Raw genomic sequence first — 25,107 nt, forward strand, 5'->3', positions numbered from 1 at the left:
CCCACTGTGGTGTAGTGCAATCTTCCCCAGATGATGGGGCTGGAAAACGTGTGTGATATATCTCAATCTGCCTGAATTACCCCTGGAATGGAGGAATACCAAGCAGCCTTGGGCTCATTCTTGGTAATCTCACTCAATGAAAATCCACTCCTCTCAATACTCCCGATCTCTGATCCAGTTGAATTCCAAAAAACAACAAAATTACTTCAGCCATTAAACGCACACGTCTCCAAGGAAAAGGTATGCACCCACCTCCCCCCCCCCCGCCAAAAAAAAGCACTACATTCTATTCCTCCTGAGGCAGTTTGTCATAACGCATTGCGTAGCTGAATTAAACTACAAGTAGGAAAAAATAAAATTGGCTTCTCCCAGCCAATTCATTAGCTTAAATGTTACTTCTCATAGAAAAGCAACAATAGCATGCTCACTATGGCTTCAAACATAACTCAAGCTTCTCCAAGTCCTGCTGATAAGACAGTAGCTATGGATACAAGGTTCTTTTCCCCTCCATTCAGCTCCTTGGATCCCAAGTACCTTGCCAAAACCATTGTAATTTGTAGCATACATGGTGAATCCAATGGCGACAGTAGAGCATCAACATATATACCTGAAGAACACCTACAAAAAGCTTCACCAAGAGGTTTTTTTGTACAATTCCTCCAACATTGGTGAGTATAGATTAATGGAAAGGGCTGCTATGATCAATGACTTTGGCCAGGTATTAGTCACCCCTGCTCCACGGTTCTTCAGCTGCACGTTAAAACCTGCAGCTACTAATTCAAGTTACAAATTTCTGACCACATCTAGAGACAGTTTACTCTAATAAATATAGGAATGTAGGAAAAAGTATTAATTCATTCAGCTCATATGTGTTACAATGGCATCCAAATGCAGTTTAAGGATCCAATTCTTCATTTTTATTCTATCCCAAAGTGATATCTTTCCGAAAAAGAAAAGTGATAAATGTAAGAGGCTTTACATATCACTATTGGACATTTTATCAATACCTGAAAATTCCCCATCAATTGCCAGAAAATCGGCTTCTTCAATAGCTTCATATATTAGGTTTAGGCGCTCCTTAAAATCTGTTGAAAAACCACAGTTACATAGTTTTTACAGCACAGATACAGGCCCGTCGAATAGATTCATTCCAGTGTTAATGCACATGAGCTTCCTCCCATCTGTCTTCATCTAACTCCATTAACATATCCTTCCATCCTTTCTGTTTATCTAGCTTAAATACATGTATGCTATTGCCTCAGCTACTCCGTGTGATAGTGAGTTCTGGGTAAAGATGATCCTCCTGAATTCCTTATTCTATTTAATTAGTGACTATCTTACATTTATGGCCCCTAGTTCTGGTCTCGTCTGCAAATGGAAACATCATCTCTACATCTACCCTATCAAACCCTTTCATAAGCTTAGAGACCTCACCAGGTCATCCCTCAACCTTCCCTTTTTTTAATGAAATGAATTAATCTTGTAACAATTATCACAGAATCAGACAGAACAATAGGAGGCCATTCTCCCTTTGAGTCTCCGCCGGCTCTTTCAAGAACAACCCAGTTAGTCTCACCACCCCCCCCCCCCCCCCTTTTTACCCACATCACTGCAATTCTTTCTCCTTACAGTATTCATTCAATTCCCTTTTGATTGCTACTATTGAATCTGATTGAGGTAACATATATAACATTCCAAAATAAAAAAAGCATCTTTCAATTTTACTAGACATATTTGTAACTTGATATGACATCAAAAAGTGAAGTCAACACAAGAAAATTACTTATAAATGGCAAACCATTTAAAAGATAATTAACAAGTTATAACTTCCTCCAGTTACCAACTCCACATTACAATCCAAAAGTTATCAGTAAGCTTATTTGGCACTACATTAACAGGCACAGCATTGCAAATCTTAGCTGTACAATAAAGGATTCAAGCCAAACAAGTGGAACAATCAGGTCGACCTGATACAGGGCACAGAAAGACCCTATTAAATTTTCAATACCGTTAACGGCATATGAAAGGCTAACTAATGTTTTGCTGCTTCCCAGGTTAACAGCATATTTCAAGTAAAGTAGAGCCTCAAGAACATTAATATAATAAAAGCAAAATACTGTGGATGCCTGAAATCTGAAATAAAAAACTAATTTAATCCAAGAAAAACAGGAATTTGATCTCAATTTTATTAAGTAGTCAGGGACAAAAATATATAAAACCTGACTCCAATTTACCAGATCAGTCCCAGTCTGCTCATTTCTACCATGATATTATTCTTGAAAAAAAAAGATCATTGAGTAAATTTTAAGCGATCAGCCTTGGTTCAATGGGTAGCACTCTCACCTGAGTCAGAAGGTTATAGGTTCAAGTCCCACTTAAGACACTTCAGCACAAAGCCTAGGCTAACACTCCAATGTAGTACTGAGGGCATGTGGCACTGTCAGGAGTGTCAACTTTTGGACGAGATGTTAAATGGAGGCATTTTCTGCCCTTTCAGGTGGATGTGAAAGATCAGAGCATCTTACCCAGTGTCCTGGCCAACATTTATCACTCAACGAACATAATTTTTAAAAAAAGTGTCATAATCTCCTTGTTGTTTGTGGGATCTTGTCATGTGCAAATTAGCTGGCACATTTCCTACATTAACAACAGGGACTACACTTCAAAATTACTTCATTGGCTGTAAAGCACTTTGGGACATCCCAAGATCAGGAAAGACATACATAAATGCAAGTCTTTCTTTCATACTATATTCCATTCAATTTTTACTTCCCCCCGACCCTCAGATTAAAGCTATTTGTTCCTTTTTTTTAACCCAACATATACACATAACCAAAAAGAGAGCAAGTGGATGGTAGGGTCTGAGCATTGTACTTGTCACTGCACTGAAAAATACTAAACAAAAGGGGAGGATTATATTGTGCACAACAATGGAACTAGTCAGAAAAGCTGTTACTTTGAAAGACGGTACTGCAGTACTTTTGACCCAGATTCCAGATTTTCAAAAGCCAACCAAAAAAATTACTTAAAAACCATTATTCACAGTTTATTAAACATTTTATATGCACATTTCAATAAAAGTCAACATTACTCAAGATAACAAATCACTGAGAAAAGTCAAACCCTGGGGAAGGGCACCAAGAAAACATCACATAATTATACTTTACATATATCTACATTATAATAATCACACTTCAAAAAACACTCTATTGGCTGTAAAGCGCTTTGAAATGCCTCGAGGCTGTGAAACGCGCTATATAAATGCAAGTCTTTCTTTTACAGTAGGCGCAATGAATATGTATAAAGCCTGGACCAGCAACTGTCCGTACAGTCATTTTAAAGGGACGTAAAAGCATCAACGCAATAAGCGCCTCCGCAGTGGCTGTCCAGATGATCTGGAGATGATGGAGGCATTTAATTAAAAGTGTGCAGTTTTCTTTTTGCAAAGTGTTATTTAAATGATGATTCCACTGGGGGGGAAGCGGCCAGTTCCCACAAGCAGAGAGCAGACATGCTGCAGGCTATCAATTCCCCCAGTGCACCGTGCCCCGTGAATGGGTTCCTCACCCCCAATACACGGGCCCTGGATTCACCCGAAAACTTCGGCCTGGGCCTAGAATGAAACGTCGCCGCCAATACGGCCCCATCGCCCAGGCTTCAACCCATCCCCGCCGCCGCCTCTTGCTGACCCGCTTACGAGGAATCAGGCTCGCCCTTCTCAGACTTACTCTGCCTGGTGATTTCCATCGCTGCAAAGCCCAAGACCCAGACAAACCCCCCAAAACAGGAACAGCACCGCCACCTTCAACCTTTGCCCTTTAACCCTCGCTCCAAAGTCACTTCCGGTGAACACAAAAAACACGTGGTTAATGTTATCAGCCTCAGTCAGATTAGTGTCCAGGCATAACAGACACATATATTTGGTGCAATATTATTATTTAATTTTGTAAGTTTCCTTTGTTTTATGGTTTATGTCTCTATTAGTTGTGTTCCTGCAAAAAGGGGACACTTTTGTAGCCTTTTTTTGTCTATTAATATTGGGGCAGCCCAATAAATCTTTTAAAGACAAGGCATACAAATATCCTGCTCTCTTGACCCCACTAAACTTCTCAACTACCAACTTCCCTTCCTGGCCCCAATACTTGCTAATGTTGTAAGTCGTTCTCTCTCTTCAGATACTGTTCCTCCTCGCTTTCAAATCTGCCGTCATCACTCCCCTCCTCAGAAAATCCACCTTTGATTCCTCTGACCTTGCAAACTACTGTGCTGTAAATTCTTGTGCCAGTATTTAAAATGAAACTGTCTATGTAAACCTGTCACATTGTAAATACACCCTCCTGCCTATGGTGGTGCTGTAGTGTCTCACTTTTTGGATCTCCCAGCTTCTCAGCCTGTACTTCAGAGAAACTCCTTTGCAACAACCAACTATACTCTGCAATTTCCCACATTTCCGCAAGGTTTGTGGAAATGTCTAAAAATACGAACAGAATGTATGACATTAAAATGATACGGGCCAGGATATCTGTATCCTGGTACACTTGGTCTTCACTCCTAATGTACATTGCCACAGTAGATTGACTAGTCATTATTGAAATTCTGTGTAAGTTATGTTAACTAAGATTTAGTATAGAATTCTGGGGATTTCTGAAAAAGAAGAGACTTTTGTAAATTATCTTGAAATTGTCAAGTATACGACATTTGCATCTTCTGGTAGTTTCTGTGCTTATTTTTAGAATAGATATAATTTCTAAAATTCTCATCTCGTTTTCAAAACCCTCCATGGTCTCAGTCCTCCCTATCTCTATAATCTCTTCCAGCTCTGCAGTCCTCTTGAGATATCTGCACTTCACCACCTGGCATCTTGCGCATACCCAATTTTAATTGCTGCACCATTGGTGGGTGTGCCTTCAGCTGTCAAGGCCCTAAGCTCTGGAATTCCCTCCCGATGCTTGTCTGCCTCTCTACCTCTCTCTCTCTCTCTCCTTCTTTAAGACACTCCTTAAAACCTGCCTCTTTGTCCAAGCTTTTGGTTATCTCAAGTGGCTCAGTGTCAAATTTTGTTTGATAAAACTGTGAAGTGCCTTGCGACTTTACTACATTCAAGGTGCTATATAAATAAAAGTTGTTGCTGATTTTGGAGTTCATCAGTGGATAATTTGGAACAATATGGCAAAATGCCATGAATGTTATGTGAGGTAGAAAGAGAAATGTCTGTTTCATTTTCAACCATTCCTGAACTTAATGAGCAGTATAAACCACATAAACGATCCCCACCCCCTCCCCCAACAATTCGAACATCAGAAAATCCAGAGAAAATTAAACCAAGATGGAACACATGACTCTCCCTATATTCATAGCATAGAAACAGTGACACCTACTGAGTAAAAAAGACAACGACAAAGTAAATAATAGCTCTGAAACAACGTTTTTTGAAAAATCTTTCTAAATTCTGACCTAGCTAAAACGTTCTTATATAAAGAACATGAGACTAGATTTTTCTCCAGGATTACACCCATTTCCTGATAGCCTCAGGATAGAAAATGGGTCAGTGAAGACTGAATCCCAGCTTAAAACAAAACACCTACATAGGTACTTGTGGCTCACTGGTTGTGCTCTCATCTCTGAGTCAGAAGGTTGTGGGGTCATGACTTGCTCCAGAGACTTGAGCACTAAATGCAAGTTAATGCATCACTGCTAGTACTGAAAGAGCACTGTCTTTCAGATCAGATTTTAAACTGAGGTCACATCTGCCCTCTCAGGTGGACATAAACAACATTTTTATTTGGGACATTCTTTCTGATATCAGAGGTCCAAGATATAAAGAACAAAGAACAAAGAAAATTACAGCACAGCCCTTCGGCCCTCCAAGCCTGTGCCGATCCAGATCCTCTATCTGAACATGACGCCTATTTTCTAAGGGTCTGTATCTCTTTACTTCCTGCCCATTCATGTATCTGTCTAGATACATCTTAAAAGACGCTATCGTGCCTGCGTCTACCACCTCCGCTGGCAACGCGTTCCAGGCACCCACCACCCTCTGTGTAAAGAACTTTCCACGCATATCCCCCCTAAACTTTTCCCCTTTCACTTTGAACTCGTGACCCCTAGTAATTGAATCCCCCACTCTGGGAAAAAACTTCTTGCTATCCAACCTGTCTATACCTATCATGATTTTGTACACCTCAATCAGGTCCCCCCTCAACCTCCGTCTTTCTAATGAAAATAATCCTAATCTACTCAACCTCTCTTCATAGCTAGCGCCCTCCATACCAGACAACATCCTGGTGAACCTCCTCTGCACCCTCTCCAAAGCATCCACATCCTTTTGGTAATGTGGCGACCAGAACTGCACGCAGTATTCCAAATGTGGCCGAACCAAAGTCCTATACAACTGTAACATGACCTGCCAACTCTTGTACTCAATACCCCGTCCGATGAAGGAAAGCATGCCGTATGCCTTCTTGACCACATTATTGACCTGCGTTGCCACCTTCAGGGAACAATGGACCTGAACACCCAAATCTCTCTGTACATCAATTTTCCCCAGGACTTTTCCATTTACTGTATTTATTCATATAGCTGGGGAAGCAGTCCGATGTTGAGGTTAACAGTCCATTCAAAACTTCAGCTGATGCAATGTGAATGGTTGTGATTTCACCAGAAATGCATCTCTCAGGCCAAGTGTTCAATATGTGGGAGATGGTCTGACTTGGATGGCCACAGTAACAATTTGAACTGGTCCTCATGTTCCACTTGCAGAGCAAGTGGCCACATCTTCCCTGGCCTGTCCAAAAGCGTTTGAGGGTTGTCCAGATTTTCCATGGGAGGTTGAAACCTGGGACTTCACCACTCGGGACAGTTACCAAATCAAGGTTGGTGATGTTAGCAGTCAACCAGGAGGGAAGACAGCAACCTTCATGTGGTCCTCCTGTTAAGGTAAGTTTTCCAACTTGAAAACCTGCGAATTAATGCTGTCAAGGCGACCGCACCCCAGTCACTGGGCCCCCAGTCCAAGCAATAAAAACCCACTGGAAAATAGATTCTCTCAGAGGTCCAATACATCTTTCTCAAGAATCAATGCACATTAATTAGTGTGTGGTGTCATGATCCTGTCTTTTTCTTTCTCTCCAGGAAATATGTAGTGTGTCTTTTAGACAGCAAAGGATCAGTACTGCTTTAAGAACAAACAGGCCTCAGGTGTTACCAAGAAGGTGCATTCTCGTTGCATTAGATACAGCCATTCGGATACTACGATTCAAAGGGTGCATTCTCGTTGCTTTGGATACAGCCACTCAGACTAAGCATCAAGAGATACATTTGTTACAATTTAAGTTTGAACTGGCTTATAGTGCAAACAGACTGTTCGAAGAGAGGACACAGACAGACAGCTGTGTATAAGCACCTGAAAGAAGAACTCTCAGCCCACTTAAACTGAAGGAAGAGAATTTAGTTTGTTTATTCATTATTCTCTCTCAAAATTCAAAAAAAGTCAAGCCAAAACAGAGATCTCTGATAATTTAAACTGAAGGAAGGGAAGTGAGACTGTGACAATTTTTTATCCCTCAAAAACTCTAAAGCCAAATTGATTCATTAAAAAGTGTTTGCAAGTTGTTAATTGTAGAAATTCATCGCTGGAGAAGGAAAGCAACAATTCCAACTTCTGGATTAGACTACGGACCATTCTACTATTGAAGAACCTTTTTCCCCATCGGACGGTTGTGAGGACTTCAAGCAACATTGGACTGTAAGTTTGCAAGGACTCTAATTTTTTTCCATTTTAACTGTTGTTTATGTCTTAGTAGTGTTTAAGAATTTAGTTTTTCTAATTAAATAGTTAATTTGTTGATTTAAAGACACCTGGTTTGGTTAGCTTCCTTCGGGGGTTAATAGATGGTACAAATTGGCTGGGTCTTTTGTTTGGAAAGTTTAAAATGATATGTTAGGCAATCTGTGGAGGGACGGGATTGAATTAACAGTGCGTTGGTCCCACCACAAGCAGAATCATATATTTTGATTGGGGGCTTTGATTGGAGCAGTTGGTCATAACAGTTGTGCTGAAACTTTGACATATTTAGCTCAGAATAACACTAGTGATCTAATTAGAAATGCCTGGCTAAACTGAAATGTGTGAATATTTTATCCATGTTCCGAGGATCTTCCTGAATTCAAGGAATAAATAGGAGCAAATAGTATTTCTGCAGATCTGAGTTGTGATTCAAAAAGTCATAAGCTCATCTTAAAACTCTTTTGCCACACATTTATACACACCCAATAGAAGGAGGAAACAATATTCTGTGGTTCTGGCAGTCTCCAGCTTTGCCCTCTAACTGATCTGATTAACAACTTCCAAACTCGCCTATCAATTAAATTGAATAAATAATCTGACAGTTTCCAATCCCAGTAAAAAAGAAACCCATGTCTCTGGTGAAATGCTAACCATCTGACATATGGGTTAAGTTGCTGACTGTTAGCTTAAAACCCTGCAGGTTGCACCTGCACGTTTAGTACTCATGATTTAATTGTCAACTGTGGTTTAGTGGGTAGCATTTTTGCCTCTGACTCAGAAGATTCAAGCCCCACTCCAGGGAGTGCTGTGTTGTTAGAGGTGGTGTCTTTCAAATGAGAAGTAAACAAGGCCCTTGCTCTTCTAAGTGGATACAAAAGACCCGATGGCAAAATTTCAAAGAAAAATTGGAGATTTATTCCTGGTGTCCTGCCCAATAATTATCCCTCAATGAACGTTACAAAAACAGATTATCTGGCCATTATCACATTGCTGTTTGCGGTGCTCAAACAAGCTGGCGCGTTTCCTACAGTGTGGTACAGTAGCGCAGTGGTTAGCACTGCAGCCTCATGACTCTAGGGACCTGGGTTCGATTCTGGGTATTGCCTGTGTGGAGTTTGCAAGTTCTCCCTGTGACTGTGTGGGTTTTCACCGGGTGCCCTGGTTTCCTCCCACAGCCAAAAACTTGCAGATGATAGGTAAATTGGCCATTGTAAATTGCCCCTAGTGTAGGTAGGTGGTAGGGAATATGGGATTACTGGAGGGTTAGTATAAATGGGTGGCTGTTGGTCGGCACAGACTTGGTGGGCTGAAGGGCCTGTTTCAGTGCTGTATCTCTAAATAAAAATTTTAAAAACAGTGACAACCCTTCAAAAGAACTTCATTGGCTGTAAAGCACTTTGGGATGTGCTGTGGTCGGGAAAGGTGCAATTTCAATGCAAGTCCTTTTTGATTCCGGCTCAATTGGAAATTCCAGGCCATGTTTCCTACCTGGCATTAAAGGCCTGTGTCAGGGAGGGTGAGTTGCAAATCCCGGAGTTGATCATCCATTCCCTCGACAATTGAGCCAATCAGCGGCGCGTTCCGGCTTCTCACCAGGAGGGAGGGAACGCACCCTCGTGGTCAGCGTTTGATTGACGTGGGCTGTAGCCACTCACCGCGGGTGCCGCGAGAGTCGCTGGGTGTGATTGGTTGGCAAGGAAGGCAGCGCTCCAATAGGCTGTGAGGGCGGTCCGGAGTGACGCGGCAGTTTGTTGTCGGGGAGTCTATTTTAGCTGAAACTTCAATGGCGGCCTAACTGGGAGATGAGGTACAGGGGGTTACTTGAGCTGCTGTGAGATGATGGAAAGACAGTTTATTTGTAAAGGTATTTATGCTTTTATTAAACATTTTAACAAAAATTTCTGGCCGGAGTAGTGTTCTCTATGGGCCAGCATCAGCCTCTGTCTGTCTTGTACTTTGGTCCATATTTTGGGGCTGCATTTTTATTATAGGCTATTTAATCAGTAATTATCCATGGCCTGGCGCACATTACACTCGTGAGCTGAGCATACTGCGGGATCTCTATTGTATAATAAACTGCAAGCAAAATACTCAGCAGGCCTGGGAGCATATGTGGAGAAAGGCAGATTTGACGTTTCCGGTCCTTTCATCAGGACTGCCAAAAGCTGGAAATGTAATAGGTTTCTCTTTTCTCTCTTTGGCTTCCTCGTCTTGAGAGACAATGGGTAAGTGCCTGGAGGTGATCAGTGGTTTGTGAAGCAGTGCCTGGACTGGCTATAAAGGCCAATGCTAGAGTGACAGACTCTTCCACAGGTGCTACAGATAAAATTGGTTGTTGGGGCTGTTACACAGTTGGCGCTCTCCTTGTGCTTCTGTCTTTTTTCCTGCCAACTGCTAAGTCTCTTCGACTTACCATGCTTTAGCCCTGCCTTTATGGTTGCCTGCCAGTTCTGGCGATCGCTGGCAACTGACTCCCATGACTTGTGATCAATGTCACAGGACTTCATGTCACGTTTGCAGATGTCTTTAAAGCAGAGACAAGGATGGCTGGTGGGTCTGATATCAGTGACGAGCTCGCTGTACAATGTGTCCTTGGGGATCCTGCCATCTTCCATGCGGTGTATATGCTGGGGATGTTGGCTGCCTTGAGGACTTCTGTGTTTGAGATACGGTCCTGCCATGTGATGTCAAGGATTCTCAGGAGGCAGCGAAGATGGAATGAATTGAGACGTCGCTCTTGGCTGACGTATATTGTCCAGGCCTCGCTGCCGTATAGCAAGGTACTGACGACGCAGGCTTGATACACTTGGACTTTTGTGTTCTGTGTCAGTGTGCCATTTTCCCACACTCTCTTGGCCAGTCTGGACATTGCAGAGGAATAGGTTTTAAGCAAGTAAAAAGGTGGTGGGTGGGGGGGTGGGAGAATCAAAATAAAAGATTGATGGGGTTGAGGGCAGGAAAGATTGAATGACAAAGTTTCATGATACAAAGCCAAGTGCAGAAACAAAGATGTGGATGGGCAATAAATGCTGGTTTGGCCAGTGATGCCCACATCCCATGAAACAAATTTTTTAAAATGGCCAAATATCAACTGCCCAAACACTTGGAAGGCAACAAAGGTGGGGTGGGGGAGTGAGCCAGCAGAAAAAAATGGGGGTGGAGGTTCTGATCTAAAATTACTGAACTCTATGTTGAGTCCGGAAGGCTGTAAAGTACCCAGTCGAAAGATGTGGTGCTGTTCCTTGAGCTTACGTTGAGCTTCATTGGAACACTGTCGCAAGCCAAGGACAGAAAGGTCATAATGGGAGCAAGATTTGGACTTGAAATGGCAAGCGATAGGATGCTTAAGGTTGTGCTTGTGGACTGAGTGGAAATGTTCTGTAGAGTGGTCACCCAGTTTGTGTTTAGTCTCCCCAATGTAGTGGAGAGCACATTGTGAGCAGCAAATACTGTATACTAAATTGAAAGAAGTACAAGTCAATGTTTCAATTGGAAGGGATGTTTGAGGCTTTGGATGGTGGGAATGGTGGAGTTAAAATGGCAGGTGTTGCACCTTCTGCCCTTGCATGGAAAGGTGCCGTAGAAAAGGGCGGAGGTGTTGGGGTGACTGAGGAGTGGCCCAGGGTGTTGTGGGTGGGACGGTCCCTTCGGAATGCCTTTTTTATTCATGGGATGTGGGTGTTGCTGGCAAGGCCAGCATTTATTGCCTGTCCCTAAATTGCCCTTGAGAAGGTGGTGGTGAGCTGCCTTTGTGAACTGCTGCAGTCCTTGGGGTGTAGGTATACCCACAGTGCTGTTAGGAAGGGAGTTCCAGGAATTTGGCCCAGTGACTGTGAAGGAACAGTAATATCGTTCTAAGTCAGGATGGTGTGGCTTGGAGGGAAACTTGCAAGTGGTGGTGTTTCCATGTATCAGCTGTCCTTGTCCTTCTAGGTTGTAGAGGTCACTGGTTTGGAAGGTGCTGTGAAAGGAGTTTGTGTGAGTTGCTGCAGTGCATCTTGTAGATGATACACACTGCTATCACTGTCATTGGTGAAGGGAGTGAATGTTGATGGTGGGTGGTGTGCCAGTCAAGCAGGCTGCTTTGTCCTGGATGGCGTCAAGCTGCTTGAGTGTTGTTGGAGCTGCGCCCATCCAGGCAAGTGGAGAGTATTCCATCACGCTCCCGACTTTGTGCCTTGTAGATGGCGGACAGGCTTTGGGGAGTCAGGTGGTGGGTTACACGCTGCAGGATTCCCAGCCTCTGATCTCCTCTTGTAGCTACAGTATTTATGTGGCAGGTCCAGTTCAGTTCCTGGTCATGGTGACTCCAGGATATCGACAGTGGGGGATTCAGTGATGGTAATGTCATTGAACATCAAGAGGAGATGGTTAGATTCTCACTTGTTTGAGATGGTTGTTACCTGGCACTTGTCAGCCCAAGTCCAGATGTTGTCTAGGTCTTTCTGCACCTGGCTGTGGGCTGCTTCGGTAACTGAGTCATTGTGAATGCTGCTGAGCTTTGTATAACCATCCCACTTCTGACCTTATGATGGATGGAAGGTCATTGATGAAGTAGCTGAAGATGGTTGGGCCTAGGACACTACCCTGAGGAACTCCTACAGTGATGTCCTGTGACTCAGATGATTGACCTCCAGCAACCACAGCCATCTTCCTTTGTGCTAGTTATGACTGCAACTCTCCAACGGAGAGTTCTCCCTCGATTCTCGTTCACTCTACTTTTGCCAGAGCTCCTTGATGCTATACTCTGTCAAATGATGTTTTGATGTCAAGGGCAGTCACTCTTGCCTCATCTCTGGTGTTCAGCTCTTTTGTCCATGTTTGGACCAAGGCTGTAATGCGGTCAGGAGCTGAGTGGCCCTGGCAGAACCCAAACTGAGCATCAGTGAGCAGTTTATTGCTGAGGAAGTGCTGCTTGATAACACTGTCAATGACCCTTTCCATCACTTTGCTGACTATCGAGAATAGACTGATAGGGCGGTAATTGACTGGGTTGGATTTGTCCTGCATTCTGTGGACTGAACATACCTGGGGAATTTTCCACATTGCCATGTAGATGCCAGTGTTGTAGCTGTACTGGAACAGCTTAGCTAGGGGTGCTGTTAGTTCTGGAGCACAGGTCCTTAGTACTATTGCTGGAATGTTGTCAGGCCCCATAGCTTTTGCAGTATCCAGTGCTTTCAGCTGTTTCTTTAACACATGGAGTGAATCCGATTGGCTGAAGACTGACATCTGTGATGCTGGGGACCTCAGGAGGGGGCTGAGAGGGATTATCCACTCTGCACTTCTGGCTGAAGATTGTTGCAAATACATCAGCCTTGTCTTTTGCACTGATGTGCTGGGGTTCCCCATCGTTGAGGATGAGGATATTTTTGGAGCCTCCTCCTCCTGTTAGTTGTTTAATTGTCCACCACCATTCACGACTGGGTGTGGCACTACTGCAGAGCTTAGATCTGATCCGTTGGTTGTGGGATCGCTTAGCCCTGCCTGTCACATGCTGCTTCTGTTTGCCATGCATGTAGTCCTCTGTTGTAGCTTCACCAGGTTGACACCTCATTTTGAGGTATGCCTGGTGCAGCTCCTGGCATGCCTTCCTGCACACTTCATTGAATCAGGGTTGGTCCCCTGGCTTGATGGTAATAGAGTAGGGGATATGCCTGGCCATGAGGTTACAGATTGTGGTTGAATACAATTCTGCTGATGGCCCAAAGGGCCTCATTGCTGCCTAGTTTTGCAATGCTAGATCTGTTCGAAATCTATCCCATTTAGCACGGTGGTAGTGCCACACAACATGATGGTGGGTATCCTCAATGTGAAGATGGGATTTAGTCTCCAAGGACTGTGCAGTGGTCACTCCTACCAATACTGTCATGGACAGAGGCCTCTGCGACAGGTGGATTAGTGAGGATGAGGTCAAGTAGGTGTTTCCCTCTTGGTTCCTTCACCACTTGCTGCAGACCCAGTCTAGCAGCTATGTCATTTAGGGCTCGGTCAGTAGTGGTACTACTGAGTCACACTTGGCGATGAACTTTGAAGTCCCCCACCCAGAGTACATTCTGTACCCTTGCTGCCCTCAGTGCCTCTTCCAATTGGTGTTCAATATGGAGAACCACTGATTCATCAGCCGGTGGGGGTGGGGGGGGGGGGGGGGGGGTGGTGGATGGTGTGGCGGTAAGGTACGCTAGGTAGTAATCAGCAGGATGTTTCTGTGCCCATGTTTGACCTGATGCCATGAAACTTCATGGGGTCCTGATTCAAGGTTAAGGGCTTCCAGGGCCCCACACACCTGACTGTATACCACTGTGCCATCACTTCTGGTGGATCTTCCTGCCAGTGGGACAGGACATACCCCAGGATGGTAATGGTGGTGTCTGGAACGTTTTCTGTAAGGTATGATTCTGTGAATACGACTGTCAGCTGTTGCTTGACTAGTCTATGGGACAGTTCTCCCAATTTTGACACAAGCCCCCACGTTAGAAGGACTTTGCAAGACCGGCAGGGCTGGGTTTGCCATTGTTTCCAGTGTCTAGTTCGATGCCAGGTGGTCCATGCAGTTTCATTCTTTCTCTTAGACTTTGTAGTGATTTGATACAATTGAGTGTCTTGCTAGGCCCTTTCAGAGGGCTTCTTAAGAGTCAACCACATTGCTGTGGGTCTGGAGTCATTTGTAGGCCGGACCAGGTATAGATGGCAGATTTCCTTCCCTAAAGGGCATTAGTGAACCATTTAGGTTTTTATAACATCCACAATGCTGAAAGGGGAAAGCCATCCTTTTGTGTTTTGTCAGAGAGCTAAACTCTGCAATGTCAGTGTGATGAGGAGTGGTGGATGTTGATTAAATTCACCCTTGTAGAGACTGCACCTCCAAGTGATTTATTTAAAATATCTTGGATTTGAGCCAGCTGTACAACTCATTGGGTGGCACAGTGAGGTATGAATTTTGTTGGGAGTGTTTACTTTTCTATAAATTCCTTGTATGTGCTTTATTTATTTAGTTACTAGAATGAACTACATGGTACTGTAATGTGAAGGTGCCTGAAGTTTAAAGCAAATTCTTTTAAAGTAAAAATCTTGGACATGGTGGATGGTTTAACAAAGGGAATCAAATGTGCCTCTTTTTTTTTTTTGAAATGAGAGTCTCGCACTGTAAAAATATTTGCATTTATCTGTGACCTTTTTGTTTTGAAACCCCTCAAAACTGTTTGCAATGTTTAACTTTTGCAATGTAGTGATTATTGTAGTGTAAGCAAATGTGTATAGTGTAAATTAACTCCCAAAACCCTGAACAGCGAGTGTGTCCTAGTCCATATCTTATTTTACTATGTTAGTTCCCAGATTTGTTTCTACTGTTTTAAACATAAATTTGTTTTGTGTTTTTAGCCACTATTTATTTCCTCTCTAATCTTTTTATATATTTGGTCTGATGACATGGTCTTACTTGACTATTCCTTTTAGTTTCTAGATCACAAAATAACTATTTGGTTCTGCGCTTATTTGGTATAGAGATGTATAAGATAGGAAACACAATAGAAAAGGCTCATCTTGAGCACTATTTGAAGTTAAAACACGTGAAGGAGAACGGAACAGGGGTATTAGAAACTGTTAAGACAAAGTAAGGGTTGATACTTCATAAAAGGAGTGACAGTGATCTTCCTGGTAAGGTGATGTAGACAAAAACTCTGAAATCATTCAAGAGGGTTGAATGGCCAACTTCATTTAATATCTTTTTGATGCCACTATCATCACTGGGTCAGAAAGTTGTGTGTTTAGTCCCAAATTAGGATTTACACTTTTTAATCTAATCCTATACTCCAGCACAGTGCTGATAGAAACATAGGAGCAGGAGTAGGCCATTCAGCCCATCAAGCCTGCTCCACCATTCAATATGATCATAGCTGATCATGCACTTCAATGCCTTTTTCCCCACACTATCCCCATATCCTTTTATGTCATTGGTGTTTAGAAATCTGTCAGTCTCTACTTTAAAACATACTCAATGACTGAGCTTCCACAGCCCTCTGGGGTAGAGAATTCCAAAGATTCACAACCCTCTGAGTAAAGAAATTTCTCATCTCAGTCCTAGGTGGCTTCCCCTTATTTTGAATTTGTGTCCCTTGGTTCTAGACTCCCCAACCAGGGGAAACAGCTTACATTTTTTTTATTCATTCATGGGATGTGGGCATCGCTGGCCAGGCCAGCATTTATTGCCCATCCCTAATTGCTCTTGAGAAGGTGGTGGTGAGCTGCCTTCTTGAACTGCTGCAGTCCATGTGGGGCAGGTACACCCACAGTGCTAGCGGTTAGATACAACTGAGTGGCTTGCTAGGCCATTTCAGAGGGCATGTAAGAGTCAACCACATTGCTGTGGGTCTGGAGTCACATGTAGGCCAGACCAGGTAAGGACAGCAGATTTCCTTCCCTAAAGGACATTAGTGAACCTGCATCTATCCTGTCTATCCCTTTATGTATTTTGTAGGTTTCAATGAGATTGCCTCTCATTCTTCGAAACTCTAGAGAATATAGGCCTAGTTTCCCCAATTTCACTTCATAGGACAGTCCTGCCATCCCAGGAACCAGTCTGGTGTACCTTCATTGCACTCCCTCTATGGCAATAATAGAGTAAGGGGACCAAAACTGCACACAGTTATCCAGGTGCGGTTTAACCAAGGTTCTATGCAATTGAAGCAAGACTTGACTACTCCTGTACTCAAATCCTCTTGTGATAAAGGCAAACATACCATTAGCCTTCTTAATTGCTTGCTGCACCTGAATGTCAGCTTTGAGACTTACTGACAAGGACACCCAGGTCCCTTTTGTACATCTACACTTTCTGATCTCTTACCAGTTAAGAAATGCTCTGCACATCTGTTCCTCCTACCAAAATGGATAACATTATATTTTTCCACATTATATTCCATCTGCCAATGTTCTTGCCCACTCATTAAGTTTTTCCAAATCCCCTTGAAGCAGCTTTGCATCATCTTCACAACACACATTTCCACCAAGTTTTGTGTCATACGCAAACTTGGAAATGTTACATTTTGTCCCCACATCCAAATCATTGATATATATTGTGAACAGCTGGGGTCCAAGTACTGATCCTAGCGGTACCCTGCTAGTCACAGTCTGCCAATGCGAAATGACCTGTTTATTCCTACTTTCTGTTTTCTGCCTGTTAACCAATCCTTGATCCATGCCAGTCTATTACCTCCTATCCCATGTGCTTTAATTTTGCTAATCAACCTCCTGTGGGGGACTTTATCAAAGCTTTCTGAAAATCCAAGTTTATGATGTCTGCCAACTCCCCTTTATCAATTCTGTTAGTCACATCCTCAAAACTCCAACAGGTTCGTTGAACATGATCTCCCATTCATGAATCCATGTTGACTTTGCCCAATTAGATCATTATTATCCAAGTGTCCAATTATCACATCCTTCAGAATAGATTCTAACATTTTCCCCTGCTACTGATGTAAGGCTAACTGGTCTGCAGTTCCCTGTTTTCTCTCCTTCCCTTCTTAAATAGTGGAGTGACATTTGCTACCTTCCAATCTGCAGGAACCTTTTCAGAATCCATAGAATTTTGGAAGATGATCGCCAATGCATCCACTATCTTCATAGCTACCTCTTTCAACACTCTGGGATGTAGAATATTGGGTCCTGGGGACTTAACAACCTTCAGCCCCATTAATTTCTCCAATGCAATCTCCTTTTATTCATACTAATTTCCTTCAATTCCTCATTCTCCCTAGTTCCTTGGATCTCTAATTCTGGGAGATTTCTTGTATCTGAGTGAAGACAGACACAAAGTAGTAATTTAACTTCTCTGCCATTTTTGTATTCTCCATTATACATCCTCATGATTGCCTGTATTGGACCCACATTTGTCTTCACCAAACGTTTCCTTTTTATGTACCTATAGAAGTTTTTGTTTTTTAGTTTACATTCATATTCTATTCTCCCTTTCAGTTTCTTGGTCCTCTGCTGTAGTCTAAAATCCTCCCAATCCTCCAGTTTACTATTTGTGGCAACTTTACAGGCCTTTTCTTTTAATCTTATGCAATCCTTAACTTCCTTTGTTACCCCTGGTTCACTGCCTTTACTTTTGCGGTTTTTGTGCCTTAGAGTCAGAGTTAGACAGCACAGAAACAGGCCCTTTGGCCCATCGTGTCTGTGCCGGCCATCAAGCACCTATCTATTCTAATCCCATTTTCCAGTACTTGGCCTGTAGCCTTGTATGCTATGGTGTTTCAAGTGCTCATCTAAATACTAAAATGTTGAGGGTTCCTGCCTCTACCAACCCTTCGGGCAGTGTGTTCCAGATTCCAACCACCCTCTGGGTGAAAAAGTTTTTCTCAAATCCCATCTAAACCTGTCCCTTACCTTTTTAAAGCTCTGCCCCCTGCTTATTGACACCTCTGCTAAGGGAAAAGGTTTCTTCCTATCTACCCTATCTATGCTCCTCATAATTTTGTATACCTCAATCAGGTCCCCCCTCAGCCTTCTTTAAGGAAAACTACCCTCACCTATCCAGTCTCTCTCCATAGCTGAAATGCTTCAGCCCAGGCAACATCCTGGTTAATCTCCTCTGCACCCTTTCCAGTGCAATCACATCCTTCATATAGTGTGGCAACCAGAACTATACACAGTACTCCAGCTGTGGCCTAACTAGCGTTTTATACAGCTCCATCATAACCTCCCTGCTCTTATATTCTGTGCCTCGGCTAATAAAGGCAAGTATCCCATATGCCTTCCTAACTACCTTATTTACCTGTGCTGCTGCCTTCAGTGATCTATGGACAAGTACACCAAGGTCCCTCTGTACTCCCTAGGGTCCTACCATCCATTTATATTCCCTTGTCTTGTTAGTCCTGCCAAACTGCATCACCTCACACTTCTCAGAATTAAATTCTATTTGCCATAGCTCTGCCCATTTTACCAGCCCATCCATATCGTCCTGTAATCTAAGGCTTTCCTCCTCACTATTTACGACACCACCAATTTTCATGTCATCGTGAACTTACTGGTCATACCACTTATATTCGTGTCTAAATCATTACTGTGCAGTACAAACAGCAAGGGTCCCAGTACCAAACCCTGTGGTACACCACTGGTCACAGGCTTCCAATCGCAAAAACAACACTCGACCATCACCTTCTGCCTCCTGCCACTGAGCCAATTTTGGATCCAATTTGCCAAATTGCCCTGGATCCCATGGGCTCTTACCTTCTTAACCAATCTCCCATGCAGGACCTTATCAAAAGCCTTACTGAAGTCCATGTAGACTACATCAACTGCTTTACCCTCATCTACACATCTAGTCACCTCCTCTCAAAATTCAATCAAATTTGTTAGACACTATCTCCCCCTGACAAAGCCATGCTGACTATCCTTGATTAATCCCTGCCTTTCCAAATGGAGATTATTAATCCTGTTCCTCAAAATATTTTCTAATAGTTTCCCTACCACTGTCAGACTCACTGGCCTGTAATTACCTGGTTTATCCCTGCTACCCTTCTTGAATAATTGTACCACATTTGCTGTCCTCCAGTCCTCTGGTACCTCTCCTGTGGCCAGAGAGGATTTGAAAATTTGTGTCAGCCCCTGCAATCTCCTCCCTTGCCTCACATAACAGCATGGGATACATCTCATCTGGGCCTGGGGATTTATCTGCTTTTAGGTCTGCTAAAACTACTAATACTTCCTCCCTTTCAAAGCTAACATATTCAAATATATCACAATCCCCCTGCCTGATCTCTACACCTACATTGTCCTCTTCCATAGTGAACACAGGTGAAAAGTAATCATTTAAAACCTCACCTATGTCCTCCGGCTCCACACAGATTGCCACTTCGGTCCCGAATGGGGCCTTACTCTTTCCCTGGTTATCCGCTTGTCCTTAATATACTTATAAAACGTCTTGGGATATTCCTTCATCTTGCCTGCCAGCATTTTTTTCGTGCCCCCTCTTTGCTCTCCTGATTACTTTTTTTAAGTATCCCCTACACTTTCTGTACTCTTCTCTCTGGCCTCTGCTGTTTTCAGCACTCAATCTGCCATAAGCCTTTTTTTTTCTCAACCAATCCTCTGTGTCCCTTGACATCCAGGGTTCTCTGGACTTCTTGGTACTACCCTTCACCTTTACAGGAACATGTTCCCCTGAACACAGTTTCCTTTTTTGAATGACTCCCACTGGTCTGATGTAGACTTTCCTACAAGTAGCTGCTCCCAGTCCACTTTGGCCAGATCCTGTTCTGTCATATTGAAATTTGCCTTCCCCGAATTCAGAACCTTTATTTACTGTCCCTCTTAGTCCTTTTCCATCACTGCCTTAAATCTTAGTTATGGTCACTGTCCCTGAAATGTTCCCCCACTGCCACTTCTACCACTTGTCTGGCTTCATTCCCTAAGATTAGGTCCAGTACTGCCCCTTCTCTTGTAGGACTTTCTACGTGCTGGCTCAAAAAGCTCTCCTGTATGCATTTTAAGAATTCTGCCCCCTTTTAAGCTTTTTGCACTAAGACTATCATAGTTGACATTGGGGAAGTTGAAATCCCCTACTGTTATTACCCTGATATTTTTACACCTGAGATTTGCCTACATATCTGCTCCTCTATTTCTCCGATTGTTAGGAGGCCTGTAGTAATATTTCCAGCAAAGTGATCGCTCCCATTTTGTTTTTCAGTTTTACCCATATGGCCTCATTTGAGGAACCGTATAAGATATCATCCCTCCTTACTGCAGTAATTGACTCCTTCAATAGTGCCTTGAAGGAATGTATAGTTGCTGCAAAGTATGCAATAATTCTTTGAAGATTGTCCACTGTCTGCACTGTTATAGCTTTTAATATATTTACCCAATCCACCTCAGCCAATTTGCCCCTCATGCCTTCAAAATTTCCTTTGTTCAAATTTAACACCGACTTCAGATTGAACAACCTCACTTTCAAAAGTAATGTAAAATTCTATCATTGTGGTCACTCATCCCTAAAGGTTCTTTTACAGCAAGATTATTAATTAGCCCTTTCTCATTACATCAGGGCAGCACAGTGGCTAGCACCGCAGCCTCACAGCTCCAGCGACCTGAGTTTGATTCTGGGTACTGCCTGTGTGGAGTTTGCAAGTTCTCCCTGTGACCGCGTGGGTTTCCGCTGGGTGCTCCAGTTTCCTCCCACAGCCAAAGACTTGCAGGTTGATAGGTAAATTGGCCATTGTAAATTGCCCCTAGTGTAGGTAGGTGGCAGGAGAATGGTGGGGACGTGGTAGGGAATATGGGATTAATGTAGGATTAGTATAAATGGATGGTTGTTGGTCGGCACAGACTCAGTGGGTCGAAGGGCCTGTTTCAGTGCTGTATCTCTATGACTATAAAACTAGATCTAAAGTAGTCCGTTCTCTAGTCAGTTCCTCAACATACTGCTGTAGAAAACTATCCCTAACACACTGCAGAAACTCGTCCTCCACAGTATTAGTGCTCATTAGGTTTACCCAGTCTATGTGCAGATTGAAATCACCCATGATTACTATATTACCCATGCTACATGCTTCTCTAATCTCCTGATTAACACCATGCCTCACGCTACCACTACTGTTTGGCCTATAAACAACTCCTACCAATGTTTGCTGCCCCTTGCTGTTTCTTAGCTCCAGTCAAACAGATTCCACGTTTTGTTCTTCTGATCTGAGATCCTCCCTTACTAATGTACTGATCCAATCCCTTATCAGTGCAACACTATCTCCATTTCCTTTTTGCCTGTCCTTCCTAAATATCGAATATCCTTTAATCAGTTCCCAGTCTTGGTCACCCTGTATCCACATTTCTGTAATGGCAATTAGATCATACCCATTTACCACTATTTGTGTCTTTAAATCATCTACCTTGTTGTGAATGCTTTGTGCATTCAGGTGGAGTGCCCTTAACCTGGTCATCTTGACATTATTCAGCATTCTAAACCTAGTTATGTTTGCCTTTGTTTCGCCTGCCTTCTAAATGTCGCTTGCTACTTTTCTATCTCCTGTTACCAGCTTTACTTCCGTCCAATTTGAGCTACACCTAAGGTTCCCAGACCCCAACAAGCTAGTTTAAACTCTCCCCAATAGCAAATTTTCCTGCGAGGATATTCGTTCTGGTCCTGTTGAGGTGTAGCCTGCCTATCTTGTACAGGTCTCACCTGCCTCAGAACTGGTCCCAATGCCTCAGAAATGTGATGACTTCCCTCCGACACCAATTCTCTAGCCACATGTTCAATCGATCAATCCTCCTATTCCTGTGCTCATTAGCACATGGCAGTGGGAGTAATCCTGGGATTACTGCTCTTGAGGTCCTGCTTTTTAATTTCCTTCCTAACTCCCTAAAATCTGCTTTCGAGACCTCATCCCTCTTCCTACCTATGTCATTGGTACCAATGTGGACCACTACTTCTGGCTGTTCACCCTCCCCCAGAAGGGTGTCCTGCAACTGCTCCGTGACATCCTTGACTCTGGCACCAGGGAAGCAACACACCATCCACGTTTACTGCCGCAGAAACTGTCTGATTCTCTGACTATCTAATCCCCGATCACTATTGCTCTTCCACTCTTCCTTCTGTGCAGCTGAGCCACCAGTGGTGCCACGGACTTTGCTCCGGCTGCAGTCCCCTGAGGAACCATCATCCTCACCAGTATCCAAAATGGAAAACCGGTTAGCAAGCAAGATAGACTCGGAGGACTCCTACACTGCCTGCCTGGTTCTCCTAGACTGCCTGGCGGACACCCATGCCCTCTCTGCCTGCATGCTGCTAACCTGCAGTGTGACCACATCCCTAAATGTGCTATCCACATAGTCCTCTGCCTCGCGGATGCTCAACAGTGACTCCAGTCTCCGCTCAAGTTCGGAAACCTGGATCTCCAGCTTCTGCAGCCAATGACACTTCCTGCAGATGTGTTCGTCTAGGACACTTGGTGCGTCCATGACTTCCCACATACCGCAGGGTGTACATTCCACCTGGCCGAGCTGACCTGCCATACTGTAACTTTAAAAACTATTTATTACTAGTAGAATAACTTACCAGTTACTCACCAATCAGCTTCTTCCCCTGTACTGAAGAGGCGCAGCTACGGGAGGCTGAAAAAGGAAGGAACGCTTCCCTCACTGAATTCCCTCAGGCACCAACTGCCACTTTACACTCTGTGCATTCAAAGTAGCTCTCAGTGCAGACAAATTTATTGTCTCTCAATTTATAGTTTCCCTCGTTACCGAACTCCCTTCACACTGTGCCCTCCAGCTGCACTGAATGCCGAGTGTTGAATTGTTAGAGATGCTGTCCTTTGGATGAAATGTTAAAACTGAGGTCATGTCTGCCTATTTTGGTGGTTCAGGTTGATTTATGATGCGATTCAAGGACGAACAGGATATTTCTCCAGTTTTGTGACCAAAATTCCTTCTACAAGCAATATCACCAAAAAGCAGATCAACTAGTTGTCAATCTTGCTGTTTCTGAAATGGTGCTGTTCCAGAATGGTGGTTTGCCTAGGTAAGTCACTGCATTTTGAAATAATTAATTGCATGATGCATGTGATGTTTCAGTACATTAATGCACTATATAAATGGAAATATTTATTACTAGCTGATTTCCCATTGAATTGCTCACAGTAAGTGATGCGTTGTCCTATCATACTGTGATTCTAAAGGGGGTGCAGGAGCAGAGGGACCTGGGTGTATATGTGCATAAATCATTGAACGTGGCAGGACAGGTTGAGACAGTGGTTAATAGAGCAGACAGTATCCAAGCTTTCATTAATAGGGACATAGAGCAGAAAGACAAGAAGGTTATGTTAAATTTGTGTAGAACACTGGTTTGGCCTCAACTGGAGTATTGTGTACAGTTCTGGGCAACACACTTTAGGAAAGATGTGAATGCATAGGACAGAGTGCAGAAAAGGTTCATGAGCATAGTTAAGGGATGAGGAACTTCACTTGTGTAGATAGCCCTTAATATTAAGGCAGCATTTGACAGTGTGTGGCATCAAGGACCCCTAGCCAAACTGAAGTCAATGGGAATCAGAGAAAACTCTCCGCTGGTTGGAGTCATACCTAGCACAAAGGAAGATGGTTGTGGTTGTTGGAGACCAATCATCTCAGCCCCAGGACATTGTTGCAGGAGTTCCTCAGGGTAGTTTGTGCCCTACGTCCAACCATCTTCAGCTGCTTCATCAATGACCTTCCCTCCATCATAAGGTCAGAAGTGGGGATGTTTGCTGATTGTACAATGTTCAGTACCATTTACAACTCCTCAAATATTGAAACAGTCTGTGTCCATATGCAGCAAGATCTGGATAACATTCAGGTTTTGGCTGATAAGCAGCAAGTAATATTTGCACCACACAAGTGCCAAGCAATGATTATCTCTTACAAGAGAGAATCTAACCATCTCCTCTTGACATTCAATGGCATTATTGTCATGAATCCCCCACTATCAACATCCTGGGCGTTTCCATTGACCAGAAACCGAATGGGAGCAGCCACATAAATACTGTGGCTACAAGAGCGGGTCAGAGACTGGGAATTCTGCAGCGAGTTACCCACCACCTGACTACCCAAAGCCTATCCACCATCTACAAGTTGCAAGTCAGGAGTGTGATGGAATGCTCTCCACTTGCCTGGATGAGTGCGACTCCAACAACACTTGGGAAGCTTGACACTATCCAGGACAAAGCAGCCCGCTTGATCGGCACCCCATCCACCACCTTAAACATTCACTCCCTCCAACAATGACGGACAGTGATAGCAGTGTGTACCATCTAGAAGATGCTGTGCAGCAATTCACCACGCCTTCTTTGACAGCACCATCCAAAATCATGTCTTCTACCACCTAGAAGGTGGATAGGTGGGTAAGGATAGCAGATGCATGGGATCACCACCACCTGCAAGTTCCCCTCCAAGGCGCACACCATCCTGACTTGGAAATATTTTGTTGTTCCTTCACTGTTGCTGGATCAAACTCCTGGAGCTCCCTCCCTAATAGCACTGTGGGCGTACCCACACCAGATGAACTGCAGCAGTTTAAGAAGGCAGCTCCACTTTTTCAAGGGCAATTAGGGATGGGCAAGAAATGCAGGGCTTGCCAGTGATGCCCACATCCCATGAAAGAATTAAAAAAAAAAAAAAAAAAAAATGTCAAGAGTTTGAATCCAACCAGTATGGCCTTTCCTGACAGAAACTATTCTTGGATCTGTGTCCACAGCACAAGATTGCTCAATAGACAATCTCAGTTGGAGGCCATGAAAATGGCTGTGGGAAATTGAATAGTTCGGAAGGGGAGCTGTTCTGTGGTGAGGTGATGT

At 43.5% G+C, this 25,107-nt stretch overlaps 2 protein-coding genes across 4 annotated transcripts in view; one reads left to right on the forward strand and one right to left on the reverse strand.

The window, feature by feature from the left end:
- Nucleotides 1–3,819, reverse strand: part of parn (poly(A)-specific ribonuclease (deadenylation nuclease)) — a 157,099-nt gene extending 153,280 nt beyond the window's left edge. Inside the window, exons 1-2 of the mRNA XM_068056478.1 lie at nt 3,729–3,819; nt 1,008–1,085 (exon numbers count right to left, since the gene is read on the reverse strand). Coding sequence (XP_067912579.1) covers nt 1,008–1,085; nt 3,729–3,747 — 97 coding nt within the window. The 5' untranslated portion in view covers nt 3,748–3,819. The remainder of the gene's footprint in view (nt 1–1,007; nt 1,086–3,728) is intronic.
- A 5,695-nt stretch (nt 3,820–9,514) lies between these two features.
- The window catches only part of LOC137383490 (bifunctional apoptosis regulator-like), a 39,328-nt gene continuing 23,735 nt past the window's right edge, over nt 9,515–25,107 (forward strand). For 2 of the 3 annotated variants that reach the window (XM_068056480.1, XM_068056483.1), the window contains exons 1-2: nt 9,515–9,650; nt 23,143–23,297. The gene's annotated coding sequence lies outside the window, so the exon portion shown is untranslated. The remainder of the gene's footprint in view (nt 9,651–23,142; nt 23,298–25,107) is intronic. The other variant, XM_068056481.1, reaches the window with a different exon arrangement.

Source organism: Heterodontus francisci, chromosome 24 (genome assembly GCF_036365525.1).
Source record: "Heterodontus francisci isolate sHetFra1 chromosome 24, sHetFra1.hap1, whole genome shotgun sequence".
NCBI classification, from domain to species: Eukaryota; Metazoa; Chordata; class Chondrichthyes; order Heterodontiformes; family Heterodontidae; genus Heterodontus; species Heterodontus francisci.